Source organism: Carassius gibelio, chromosome B22, assembly GCF_023724105.1.
Source record: "Carassius gibelio isolate Cgi1373 ecotype wild population from Czech Republic chromosome B22, carGib1.2-hapl.c, whole genome shotgun sequence".
NCBI classification, from domain to species: domain Eukaryota; kingdom Metazoa; phylum Chordata; class Actinopteri; order Cypriniformes; family Cyprinidae; genus Carassius; species Carassius gibelio.
Window position 1 is genome coordinate 15,231,695 of NC_068417.1, and position 13,865 is coordinate 15,245,559.

The 13,865-nt window shown below is 35.9% G+C and overlaps 1 protein-coding gene across 2 annotated transcripts in view; it reads right to left on the reverse strand.

Annotated features, from left to right (window-relative positions):
* The window catches only part of LOC127987191 (dentin sialophosphoprotein), a 221,890-nt gene that overhangs the window by 69,826 nt on the left and 138,199 nt on the right, over positions 1-13,865 (reverse strand). The window contains exon 1 of one of the 2 annotated variants that reach the window (XM_052589441.1): positions 903-1,350. The exons of the other annotated variant lie outside the window; for it this stretch is intronic. Coding sequence (XP_052445401.1) covers positions 903-948 — 46 coding nt within the window. The 5' untranslated portion in view covers positions 949-1,350. Of the gene's footprint in view, positions 1-902; positions 1,351-13,865 lie in introns of those variants that run through there. 2 annotated transcript variants of the gene reach the window in all.

The following is a 13,865-nucleotide window of genomic DNA, read 5'->3' on the forward strand; positions in this document are numbered from 1 at the left end:
ACTCAAAACAGCTTTAGCGAGTGGTACATTCATCAAAACTGGCACAAAATTATAAAGTCTACGTCACAGCGCCATTTGTTTTTTATGAATCAACGTTGAAATGCCGGCTGGGCCCAAACCTTCCGTCCCACAAGAGCCAGCCTTTAAAACAGCGAACAAAATAAGATACTTTATATCGACCCTACTGTTAAATACTCATAATAAGTGACATTGCTCTTTACAATAGCGACGGAATTGAACATCATGTTTCTGCATTAATCCGGAAATTTCCGGACGCTATAGGCCGAGAGTAGGCCTTGAGGAACGGGACCACGGACGGACAAACATACAGAAAACAGAAGCTTAAATGGGGTCATGTCTATCACCGTGTAATCTGAAACACTCAGCAACTCAAAACAGCTATAGCGAGTGGTACATTCATCAAAACTGGCACAAAATTATAAAGTCTACGTCACAGCGCCATTTGTTTTTTATGAATCAACGTTGAAATGCCGGCTGGGCCCAAACCTTCCGTCCCACAAGAGCCAGCCTTTAAAAACAGCGAACAAAATAAGATACTTTATATCGACCCTACTGTTAAATACTCATAATAAGTGACATTGCTCTTTACAATAGCGACGGAATTGAACATCATGTTTCTGCATTAATCCGGAAATTTCGGGACGCTATAGGCCGAGAGTAGGCCTTGAGGAACGGGACCACGGACGGACAAACATACAGAAAACAGAAGCTTAAATGGGGTCATGTTTATCACCGTGTAATCTGAAACACTGAGCAATTCAAAACAGCTATAACGAGTGGTACATTCATCAAAACTGGCACAAAATTATAAAGTCTACGTCACAGCCCCATTTGTTTTTATCTTTTAAATTAAAAAATGGTGTCACAAATACATTTCTTACCAGACAGGAAGAGTGCACACATTCCGAGTAATACGGAGATCTTCATTTTCACCACTTTTCCACAAAAAAAATGAACGCAGGTTCTATGGAGAATATAGGTTGTCCTGACTCGAAGTGAAAGTGAAAGTCACTGATCATTCGTGTTTTTTTTTTTTCAAAAATCCTTTGGTGTCATGTAATTGTATGACGAGTCTTGCCTACCTAACCCTAAACCTACCCCTTACAATAATAAAAAATAATAATTGATGTACAGTGAAACAAATGCTGTGTCGGAAACGGTTTTGTGCCGAATTCCGACTCCCTGCCAGAATCTATCGATAGTATCGATGCCAACACTGGTATTGGTATCGGATCGATACAATTGTTATTGAATCGATATTTTAATTTAAATATTTTTCATCGAGGTTCATTATATTTTGCTCGTGTCTTCTACCTCTACAATCCTGAACTAACGCTGCTTTCACATCCTGGTCCAATATGCTCCTTCTTCTTCTTCTTCTTCTTTTATTGTTTATTGGCGGTTGGCAAACCAGCTTTTGGTGCATTTCCGCCACCTACTGGGATGGAGTGTGAATACCTAGAGTGAAAAAAAAAAAAAAAAAACTAATTTGTGTAACCTTATATTCTGTTTATCAACCTCAAATATTTAAATAAAATAGTGTAAACTTTTGGTTGTATCTGTGCACTCTGAAATAAATATTTTATTGCTAGCTGAACTTTCAGTTCCTTTAGATCTTCCACAAGTTGAGCTCGTTCCTCACTATATATGCTTGACATTGAACAAGCACATGCTCCACTGTTTCTGCCACCCCGCAATGGATGCACCCATCTGTCTCACTTTTACCTAACATGTGTAAATAATAATTTAATCTGGTGTGCCCAATGTGTATCCTCGAGATAATTGTATCATCTCTTCTGGATCCATATTTTCTCCTTTCACTCCCCACTGTATCCTGAATATTGTACAGATGTCTTCCTTTTAACTCCTTATTCCAGTTGTCTTGCCAGATATTTATAACAGCTTTTCTTACAATGCACTTAGCTTCAGCTTTGCTTAATGGAATCTCTATGTAGACTTCATCCTTTTTTAATCCTGTTTTTGCCAGTTTGTCCACTATCTCATTTCCCTCTACTCCAACATGAGCTGGTACCCATAAAAATGATATATTTTTGTCTAGTGGATTTATTCTGTACAAAATCTGTAATATATCGTATAAGATATCTTGTCTAGCATCTGACATTCCACTCTTTAAGCTGCACAAAGCTGAGAATGAATCAGAGCATATGACTGTATCCTTAATATTAGATTCTTCTACCCATATCATTGCTATGAATATTGCCATAAGTTCTGTTGTAAATACTGATATATCATTAGACAGCCTTTTAACAGTACTTTGTTCAATATGAGGTATATATATTGCTGCTGCTGTATAACCAGATTGAGGATTTTTAGACCCATCAGTAAATATCTGAACTCTATTGTTATAGTTCTGATTCAAATAATTTACCACTGCTATATTCATAGATACACACCTTCCCTTTTCATTCTTTATGATGTTTAATTGTAGATCCACTAAAGGCATTTTGTACATCCAAGGGGGTACACTTGGTGTAATTACCGTATGATTCATGACTATACCATCTATTCCAATATCTTTGGCAACTTTATCAGCATTCCATCCAAAACTATTAAAACTTGCATATTCATGCTCCCAACTTTCTTTTACCACATCTTTTACTAGATGAGCATCTGCATGTCCCTTTACGGACGAGGCTGACTCCAGCTCCTTATTCGCCAGCTCCTTATCGGTTCCACCTTAAAAATGTCAGTGGTTGTTAATCCTTCCCCTTCAGTGCTATTGGTTGTATTTTTTAAAGGGACAGTTGCTCAAAACTGGCATGCTTCAGACAGCAGTTAACAATGAACGTTAAAAATATAAAGTTCTGTAAAAATGTATTGTATGTTTCAATAAATGATGCACGTGACTGATTCAGGCAGAGTTCTTTTTTTATTTAAATGCCATGCCTTACTCAATGTCTTTTTCAACATACCCTGTATGAATGGAACAAGATAATATTGTTTGCAGCTCTTATGTATTCTTTATTAAATGTATCCATTACTGTAAAAGATTAAATAAACATATACATTATTTAACTGTCACACAAAATCTTGTATTACTGCAATTTCTGATGTGCTGTTGAAGAAACGTGCCCTACTCAACTGTATTCTGACAAATCATATTGGGCATGTCATCATTTTGTTATTTAAAAGGTTCTCAAAAAAAGGTGCACCTACAGGGCAAGAGTAATTCACTATCTAACGAAATCCTTTATTAGACCATCTTCTGATTTTTTTATTATGGAAATATAACCCAGAGAAAATGCCCTCCAAAGCATCTGTATTTGACGAAAAAGCATATTGAGCATGTCATAATTATTTTGTTTGAAAGGTTTTCAAAATAATGAGCATGTAGAGGGCAGGAGTAATTCACTCTCTAACAAAATCCTGCATTAGAACATTTTCTAATGTTATATTATGGAAATATAACCCAGAGAAAATGCCCTCCAAAGCATCTGTATATGCCGAAAAAGCATTTTGGGCATGACAACATTTTCTTATTTCAAAGGTTCTAAAAAAAAGGAGCATGTAGAGGGCAAGAGTAATTCACTCATTACTCAAAACATTTTCTGATGTTTTATTATGGAAATACAGTATTGTTCAAAATAATAGCAGTACAATGTGACTAACCAGAATAATCAAGGTTTTTAGTATATTTTTTATTGCTACGTGGCAAACAAGTTACCAGTAGGTTCAGTAGATTGTCAGAAAACAAACAAGACCCAGCATTCATGATATGCACGCTCTTAAGGCTGTGCAATTGGGCAATTAGTTGAAAGGGGTGTGTTCAAAGAAAATGCAGTGTCTACCTTTGACTGTACAAACTCAAAACTATTTTGTACAAACATTTTTTTTTTTCTGGGATTTAGCAATCCTGTGAATCACTAAACTAATATTTAGTTGTATGACCACAGTTTTTTAAAACTGCTTGACATCTGTGTGGCATGGAGTCAACCAACTTGTGGCACCTCTCAGCTGTTATTCCACTCCATGATTCTTTAACAACATTCCACAATTCATTCACATTTCTTGGTTTTGCTTCAGAAACAGCATTTTTGATATCACCCCACAAGTTCTCAATTGGATTAAGGTCTGGAGATTGGGCTGGCCACTCCATAACATTAATTTTGTTGGTTTGGAACCAAGACTTTGCCCGTTTACTAGTGTGTTTTGGGTCATTGTCTTGTTGAAACAACCATTTCAAGGGCATGTCCTCTTCAGCATAGGGCAACATGACCTCTTCAAGTATTTTAACATATGCAAACTGATCCATGATCCCTGGTATGCGATAAATAGGCCCAACACCATAGTAGGAGAAACATGCCCATATCATGATGCTTGCACCTCCATGCTTCACTGTCTTCACTGTGTACTGTGGCTTGAATTCAGAGTTTGGGGGTCGTCTCACAAACTGCCTGTGGCCCTTGGACCCAAAAAGAAAAATTTTACTCTCATCAGTCCACAAAATGTTCCTCCATTTCTCTTTAGGCCAGTTGATGTGTTCTTTGGCAAATTGTAACCTCTTCTGCACATGCCTTTTTTTTAACAGAGGGACTTTGCGGGGGATTCTTGAAAATAGATTAGCTTCACACAGACGTCTTCTAACTGTCACAGTACTTACAGGTAACTCCAGACTGTCTTTGATCATCCTGGAGGTGATCATTGGCTGAGCCTTTGCCATTCTGGTTATTCTTCAATCCATTTTGATGGTTGTCTTCCGTTTTCTTCCACGTCTCTCTGGTTTTGCTCTCCATTTTAAGGCATTGGAGATCATTTTAGCTGAACAGCCTATCATTTTTTGCACCTCTTTATAGGTTTTCCCCTCTCTAATCAACTTTTTAATCAAAGTACGCTGTTCTTCTGAACAATGTCTTGAACGACCCATTTTCCTCAGCTTTCAAATGCATGTTCAACAAGTGTTGGCTTCATCCTTAAATAGGGGCCACCTGATTCACACCTGTTTCTTCACAAAATTGATGACCTCAGTGATTGAATGCCACACTGCTATTTTTTTGAACACACCCCTTTCAACTAATTCAACTAATTGCCCAATTGCACAGCCTTAAGAGCGTGCATATCATGAATGCTGGGTCTCATTTGTTTTCTGAGAATCTACTGAACCTACTGGTAACTTGTTTGCCACGTAGCAATAAAAAAAATATACGAAAAACCTTGATTATTCTGGTTAGTCACATTGTACTGCTATTATTTTGAACAATACTGTATATATATATATATCCCTCTGATGCATGAATTATTAAATCACAAAGTAATATATTTTTTATATATATGTTTGTTTTTACTTTAAAGGTCCCATTGTACGCGCTTTTTTGAAGCTTTGATTGTGTTTACAGTGTGCAATATAACATGTGTTCATGTTTCGCGTGTAAAAAAACACAGTATTTTTCACACAATTCACCTATCTGTATACCGCTGTTTTCACTGTCATAAAAATGGGCTGATGTCTTCCTTGTTCTAAAAAGTCCCTCCTTCAGAAATACGTAACGAGTTCTGATTGGGCCAGCGGTTCCTGTGCTGTGATTCGACAGCAGCTTACAGCACGCTGCCCTCCTGCAAACGCGATTGGACTAGTTTTGGAGTAGTTTTGAGAAGCAAGTGTGCAGGAGATGTCACAGGACGTTTTTACTAACTAGATGCACATGAAAATCGCATTCGTTTTTTTGCACAGCCCTACCATCTAGTTAACAAAGCTAAACAGCGTTGCCCTTTGTGTAATAAGTTACAGAAACTGTTAAACGCACCAACTTAAATAATAAAATACACTTACCAGTTGAGGTCCATAAACAACACCTTCTCCAGACAAAGAGGGAACTGCTCCATCTTTCAAGAATAATCTTTGTGCGAATCCGGCATTAAACTGATTGAGATTTAAAAAGTTGTCCTCAGCAAGCTGTCCTCAGCATTTGCTGCACATAGTTTTACATGTGGATTATAATTTTCCGGAACCGAGTTAAACATAAATTGTAACCATTAATCTCCAAGTAACAGCGTCCCTGGGAAGCCCAAACAAAGATGATTGGACTCAGAGATAAAAATAACAGCGTTTCAACGACATGGCGACAAACACAGCTCTTCCTTCTTCTCCGTCGGAGCGCAACAAGGCCACGCCCCCTTTTTGTGAATTCATGTGGGCGGAGGTTAGTCAAAAAACTCTTTTAGTGACGTCATTACTACAGGAACTAGAGGGCTGTAGTCCAAACGGGTCGTTTTTTGTAGGCGAATTCTGTTTAATCAAATATCTCACTTGGCATTGAACTTTGAGCTTTAGAATTTTACAGATATTATATATACTCTATCAACAATGTATTAAAAGTGAATCAATAGAACTAAATGTGTGGTCTTAAAAAAACAAGTTTTTAAAATATTTGCTAAGTGAAAATGGTTTGAATACACACAAGAAGATTCAATAACAAGCTATTTTATGATTTTATGATGGCACAGAAATGTGAAATGTAACAAACAAAACATAAGAGTGTGTGTTTATGAACCAGGTCTGTGTGAGGCAGTGTGTGTATGTGTGTGTGTGTGTGTGTGTGTGTGTGTGTGTGTGTGTGTGGCGGGGGTATTCATACACATGTGAGCACAAATACAAACACATACAAGCACACACACACACTTCACACTTCCACCACCCACTCAACCATCATAAACACACATATCTGCACCCATACAGTATCCATGCATACACTTTTATATTACCTAATTTATAAATATAGACTGTACGTGTTGAAATAAATTATAAAATCTGAAGACTATTTAATATTTATATTCAATAATACCATTCGGTGTAAATTATATCATAATTTTAATAAAACATAGAAAATAAGGCAGAATCATATAGGCTCATAGGCAGAAATGATATCCCCTTTGGATTTCCTATTTATTTGAAAGATACTTTTTGTAGCTGTCTGTTTTTTTAAACACTTTAACACTTATCCCTGAGGCACATGATGCATCCCCTATTACCTTCTGCCATTTTGAATATATTAAGCTATATATATATATAGAAGAGGATTCATCACCAGATCATCAGGTTGAGTGTTTTCAGCAGACAGCAGCGGGACATTAGATCAGACTTTACACTGAACAATTTTGTTCAGACCCTAAGATTTACTTATTTTGAATTCACATGTCTGTTTTCATCAGAATTTGAAGTTGAAATTTCCAGGGCTTTTATCATGACTGTAAATTACTCTCGATCAAAAAGTGAAAACGACCGTTCAAATTCTAGGCGACTGATTTTAAATTAAATATTTTTATTTAACTGTAAATGCTAAATCTTTTTTAATATTTAATACTCCAGTGATAATCACAAATAACCACAATACATTATATAAATTCACACACTGATTGTCCTCTGGATAAGTTTAAAATATATAAAGATAAAAATAGTTGATTCATGATTATCTGTCTTTTCATGTATTTCACCTTTCACTTTGCTTCTGTGTCTTTGCTGCTGTTCAATTCATATTTAAACAATTCAATCTACAGCTGATTTCAGGCTTTAAAACCATCAGAAGCTTTCATTTGTTCATGTTGATGTTTTCCAGGTGTGTTTTGTGCTGAAACAAATAAAATACAGATGATGTCTGTGACGGAGGAAGAATCTGTTACTCTAAACACTGATGTTACTGAAATACAGGAACATTGCAACATAGTGTGGAAATTTGGAGGAGAAAATGTTTTGATGACTACAGTTAAAAAAAAGAATGAAATCTTTAGATATGATGTTCTTGATGAGAGATTCAGAGACAGACTGAAGCTGGATCATCAAACTGGATCTCTGACCATCATGAACATCACAACTGAACACACTGGAGAATATAAACTAGAGATAAATGGAGCAAAAGTGACATCAAAAGCATTCAATGTTTCTGTCTTTGGTAAGCAGAGATCATTTGTGATGACCCTCAAATATTCTTATTTTGTCTATTTACATGTTTGATAATTTTATATTTTGAGATCACAGACACACTCTCTAACTGTCATCACTCTAAACACTCAACATGAATAGATTTTTTTGTATTACTTTTATTCTCTCATGTTTTCAGCTCGTCTGCCTGTTCCTGTCGTCAGCAGTAACTCTTCACAATGTTCATCATTATCATCATCATCATCATCACAGCAGAATTGTTCATTGTTGTGTTCAGTGGTGAAAGTGGGTCATGTGACTCTCTCCTGGTACAAAGGAAACAGTTTATTGTCCAGCATCAGTGTGTCTGATCTCAGCATCAGTCTCTCTCTACCTCTGGAGGTGGAATATCAGGAGAAAAACAGCTACAGCTGTGTGATCAACAATCCCATCAGAAACCAGACCACACATCTGGACATCAGCAAACTCTGTCAACCATGTTCAGGTACAGCAGTGGTTTTATAATCTGATCTCTGTCTTTTATTGTAGGTCAGATTAATTTACTTTTATCTTTAACCTTACAGTGGACCCACACTCTCCTCCAGAACAAGACTCACTTCTAGAAGTCCTGATCTCTGCCGCTGCTGGATCTCTGTTGATTGTAGCTGCAGTCCTGATCTTCTGGACCTACAGGACGTGTACAAAAACAGACAGAGAAGGCAAGTGTTACCTACTGTTTTTACTGTTTTTATTATAAAAAAAATACTCAAAATGTTTTAATCATTTTTATAGCAGTTGAGATCCTATGTGTTTAAAGATTCAGGCCTTTGCTGGTGTTCAAATTAATATTTCTATGAATGACCATGTTTCATTTCTAAAGCTTCAATGAAAATTAAGTAAAGAATATTGTTCTAAATGTAATTATTGCATACTCTGCTAAATACTTTTTTATGCCATATAAATACAGTTTTTAAAATTGCAGAATTAAATATTTGGAATCAATTTCTTTAAACAGTTTTAACAGAATTAACTTATGCTGAGACACCGTTCTACAAAAGGAATTCACACAAACTGGTGAGATCTGAATCTCTGATTTTAGTCTGTCTATTACTGTTTTTGCAGCAAGTCAGATGTAGATCTGTGTGCTTGTGTTTTTGTCTGTATTATAATCTGCCACATACATCAAACACAACGGCATCAGATATTTAAAGCCATAGCAAACAAACATTAAATACATTATTTAAAAATAAAAACATTCTCACATGAATGATAAAAAAGACTAGAACAAGTTTGTGTTGTCAGTTGCTAGTGCATATTACCATAAGAGACTCTTCTGACCACAAAACAGCATCAACAAACTTAAGTTAAACTACACTATATATCTATATCTATATCTATTGGACATAGTATTTAGTCCAAAAAGGTTCATAGTAGTACAATAAGAGCACACATTACTATCTTAAGGGCCAGTTACTATTATGAGCACCCTAAAATTGTATTATTCAATTTCACTATTTGTTATTAAAGAAATTTTGTTCACTTTAGAAAAATTTGATTTTGGTACTATGTTGAGTCACTAATTGATGGCCAACATAATTCTTTTTAACAATTTACAGTATTATATATTGTGCAATATGTTTTTGTACAGAAAGTTCAAGAGGAAGACCATGTGATGTATGTAACCGTCAACACGAGAAAATGAGCAACCTTCAGGCTTTTGAGTCCCAATACACACGCTCAGATTCAGAGTCTGTGCATGAGTTTTCAGATTGGTAAGAATCAGCACCATGCTGCTAACATCATACTAGTATCATTGAAACAAGAGGCTAACATGATTAGCATATTCTAACACAATTCATGTCAGATTGTCATATTTGTAATATTCTCAGTTTTTGTCCATCCACTCAAAGTCTGTTTTCAAACGTGAAAGACTTCTTTGATGAGCGAGAACAAACTTCACTGGTTTCTGTGAATCAAGCGTGCTGACACATTTCTCTTCTGTACACAAAACAAAAAAAGATTCTCTCCAATCAAACATGTACTTTGTGTCTGTGAAACATGAACTTGATTTTCAAGCACGTATGCAAATCACTTTTTATTTTATGAACTCATGCTGTGACCCTGTAGACAAACTCTGCTAGTTTTAAGAGTTACCAGCTTTAGCAAAAACAGACATTAATTCTTACTTCTTTTTCTAACTATTCTTGATCTCACATAAGTTTAAAATATAATTTTTGTTGTTGTTTTAAGAAAAAAAAAAGCAAAATATGATTTACTGTTGTGATATTTATGGTACCATGCAGAGCTTCAGCAGTTTTTAAATGTATTTAGTCTTGGGGAGTAAATAAAGAAAAAGAGCACTATTAAAATAATAATTATTATTATTTGCAATGCTTTCACTTATAAACATCCAGAACTGTAAGGACCGTAAGACCAAATCATACAACTTTTTCTTTTTGCTCAGTCAAATAATACTGATTGTATTGAGGTTATTAAAGGGGGGGTGAAATGCTATTTCATGCATACTGAGTTTTTTACACTGTTAAAGAGTTGGATTCCCATGCTAAACATGGACAAAGTTTCAAAAATTAAGTTGTACCTTTGAAGGAGTATTTCTGTTCCAAAAATACTCCTTCCGGTTTGTCACAAGTTTCGGAAAGTTTTTTTCGAGTATGGCTCTGTGTGACGTTAGATGGAGTGGAATTTCCTTATATGGGTCCTGAGGGCACGTCTGCCGGAAGAGCGCGCGCTCCCGTATAGCGAGGCTAAGCAGCACAGACATTTCACTGATCAGAGCGATTCACTGATCAGAGCGAGAGCATCACGAAAAGTCACAAAAGAAGTGTGTTTTTGGTTGCCAGGGCAAGACAACCCTGCACAGATTACCAAAAAAAAACAGCATTAAGGGACCAGTGGATGGAGTTTATTTTTACAGAGCATCAACGGAGTTGTGCAAGTGTTTTTGTTTGTTCCCTGCATTTCGAAGAAGCTTGTTTTACAAACAAGGCCTAGTTTGACGACGGACGTATCGTTTATTTCTTAAGGATGATGCAATCCCAACGAAAAAGGGTCCCGATCGTGTGTTGGAACCGCAGGCGGTGAGTAAAACTGCTTCAAATATCTCTGCCTCCTTGTTAGTGCGTCCCCTCCCATGCCGGAGACCCGGGTTTGAGCCCCACTCGGAGCGAGTCGTTGCTGCTGCTGCTTTCGTTCAGTTTCAGCCTCTGGATCTGATTCTGGATCATAAATAAATGGCTGAATCTGACTGTAAGCCATGGTTTGTTTTGGATGATGGGTTTTCCCTCACGGTAATGTCAGAGCCTTTAATATGTTTTTCAACGGCTCTGGGTAATGTCACAGCTTCCACATGCTCTCAACGCAAAAGCCAATTCGCGCTCGTGATTCTTTAGCTCCGCCCACACGTTACGCCTCCAGCCGGTCGTGTTTTTCCGGGAAAAATCGGTACAGACTATCTTTCTCTTATGAATATAATAAAACAAAAGACTTTTTGGATTTATGAAGGATGCAGTACTACTCTATATGTACTCAAGATTAACAGGATATTGAGTGAAAACGGGCATTTCACCCCCCCTTTAAGGTTCACTTTCTGTTGTTTCCCATGAAATTTCTTTGTAAAGACAACATCAAATATTTTATCTAAATTGCCTAACTAACATTTCATTTAAGTGTGTACTACAAGCATAGCATATTATACAGCTGGAACGTCCTCTATAGTGTCAAACCAGGAACTGACAGATAAAAGATGATAATTTAAAGGTGAAAGTTGATTACAGATTGAACAGAATAACTCTATTAACTCAGTGTAAGTTAGTTCAGTTATCTCTGAATACAAACAGATTCCAGCTGTTATGAGTCAATCAAATGTTTAATGACAATGACATTTATTGCAGGAAACACAGATTGTTCAGATTGTATAATAACATGTATGAAATTTTTTTACAAATATATTAAAATATTCAAAAATACAAAATCAGATGCTAAATTCATACACATAAAAACAATACAATTGTTTTTACAATTTGATTACCAAAAAATTCAAATGGAAAAAATTTAACTTGGCAGTGAGCACAACTAATCAGCAGCAGTTCAGAAAACACCACTAATATGTTTGTTTGCAAATACTATATGTTATTGTTTCCCTGTGATTCCAATTTCCACATATCAGAGATTAGATTGTTTTATTTCCTATTTCATCATTAAAACACAACCCACATCATTAATGCATGAAGGCATGTGACACAATATAAAACAATCTCAGTGCACTCAAAAAAAAAAAAAAAAAAAAAAAACCTTTGGTCTTGTTATTTTCATTTAAAAACTGTCGAAATAACTGACGAACAGCAAAATATGTTTCATTTGTTTATATGTGTTCAACTGTCCCATATTGACGGTTTAGAACTCCGTTAGAGTGAAGGAGTTGAGATTCCAGTTTGTTCAAGTATGTGCAACCCAATTACTGCAATTTTACTGTCAACTCAAAGATATTTTTTCCTGAATTTTAAGTATGTGTCCATAAACTATTCCATGCTACTATATGTGAAAAGATTTGCGCTCATATCTATGTATACTGCTGCTTCAAAATGTGAACTCAAACTTCAGCAACAATTTCAGTAGTATTGACCGCAATCAATGCCATTACTGTAAAACACATTTACTATGTTTTACCTTGTGTTCTTTTTACTCTAGAGAATCTTGGAGATAGCAGTGCAACTCATTATGTGTACCTGTATATTGATGAAGTCTGCTTCAATCTTCCAAAAAAAAAGACAAAAGGGAGAAATGTGATTGGCCATCGTGCTACAGTCAATGTCTCTGGACAACGAGGAGGCAACATCACTCTCTGTGCAGCAATTTCTACAACTGGTGTTGTGGCACACAATGCTGTCTTGGGACCATACAACACAGCAAGGCTCCAACATTTTTTTTTAAACCTCCTCAATGAAATCGTCTTTCTGCAGGGTGATCAGGAGCAAATGGTGCGGAATTTTGTAGTTGTTTGGGACAATGTCCAATTCCACCCACAATTCAGGATTGTGTTTCTTCCACCATATTCTCCTTTCCTGAATCCAATTGAGGAATTTTCTCCTCTTGGAGATGGAAAGTACATGATCGCAACCCTTACAACCAAGTCTTCTTCAAGCGATGGAAGAGGCCTGTGGAGATATTGGGGCACAAGCATGTGATGTTGATGAAATTCTCTGGACAGATGTAATTGAAAGGCATGATCAATAAAATAATTGATTCAATATCACTTAATTTTTTTTATTTACCTATGTACTTATTTGCTTAATCAACATATATTTTTGTGTGTGGGGGGTGACAATTTATTGTTATACACCTGAAGTCCTCATTAAAGAACTTATTTCTTTAAATAAATGATATCTTTAGACAAAACCGGCTCGATGTATCTGAATCACTGAATGCGCACAGCACTGCCACATTCCTTTATTAATTTTATTAATACTTTAATAAGTATTTTTTTAAATATTTCTTAGAAATTGGTGGGGAGGAATAAAACAAACAAACAATGACCTGAATCCAAAGTAAGCAAACTTCACAATAAGGATTCATTTAATAAATAATAGCAAATGAAAATAATTTGAACAGTAGAATCAGCTTTACTTCTCCACAATGGAAAGAAATAAGGCCATAAAAATAGATTTATAACTCACCGATAAGACTCCACATGTACAAACAGAACAAAACAAACTTGTTAGACATTTTCTTCAGTTGTTCTGTGTCTGATCTAAGAAGACTATACATTTACTCAAGCTACATGTGAATCCTCCTCCGACAGAGTTTGACCCGCCTAGTTTTTATGCTTCATCTGCATATGAGATAATCTTATATTTCATCTGGCCTTTATTAAGACTTTAGGTGTTCATAAAAGTTGACATTTATTTTTATTTTCAGCTTTTATCATACCTTTTAAAATAATTACTGACCTGAC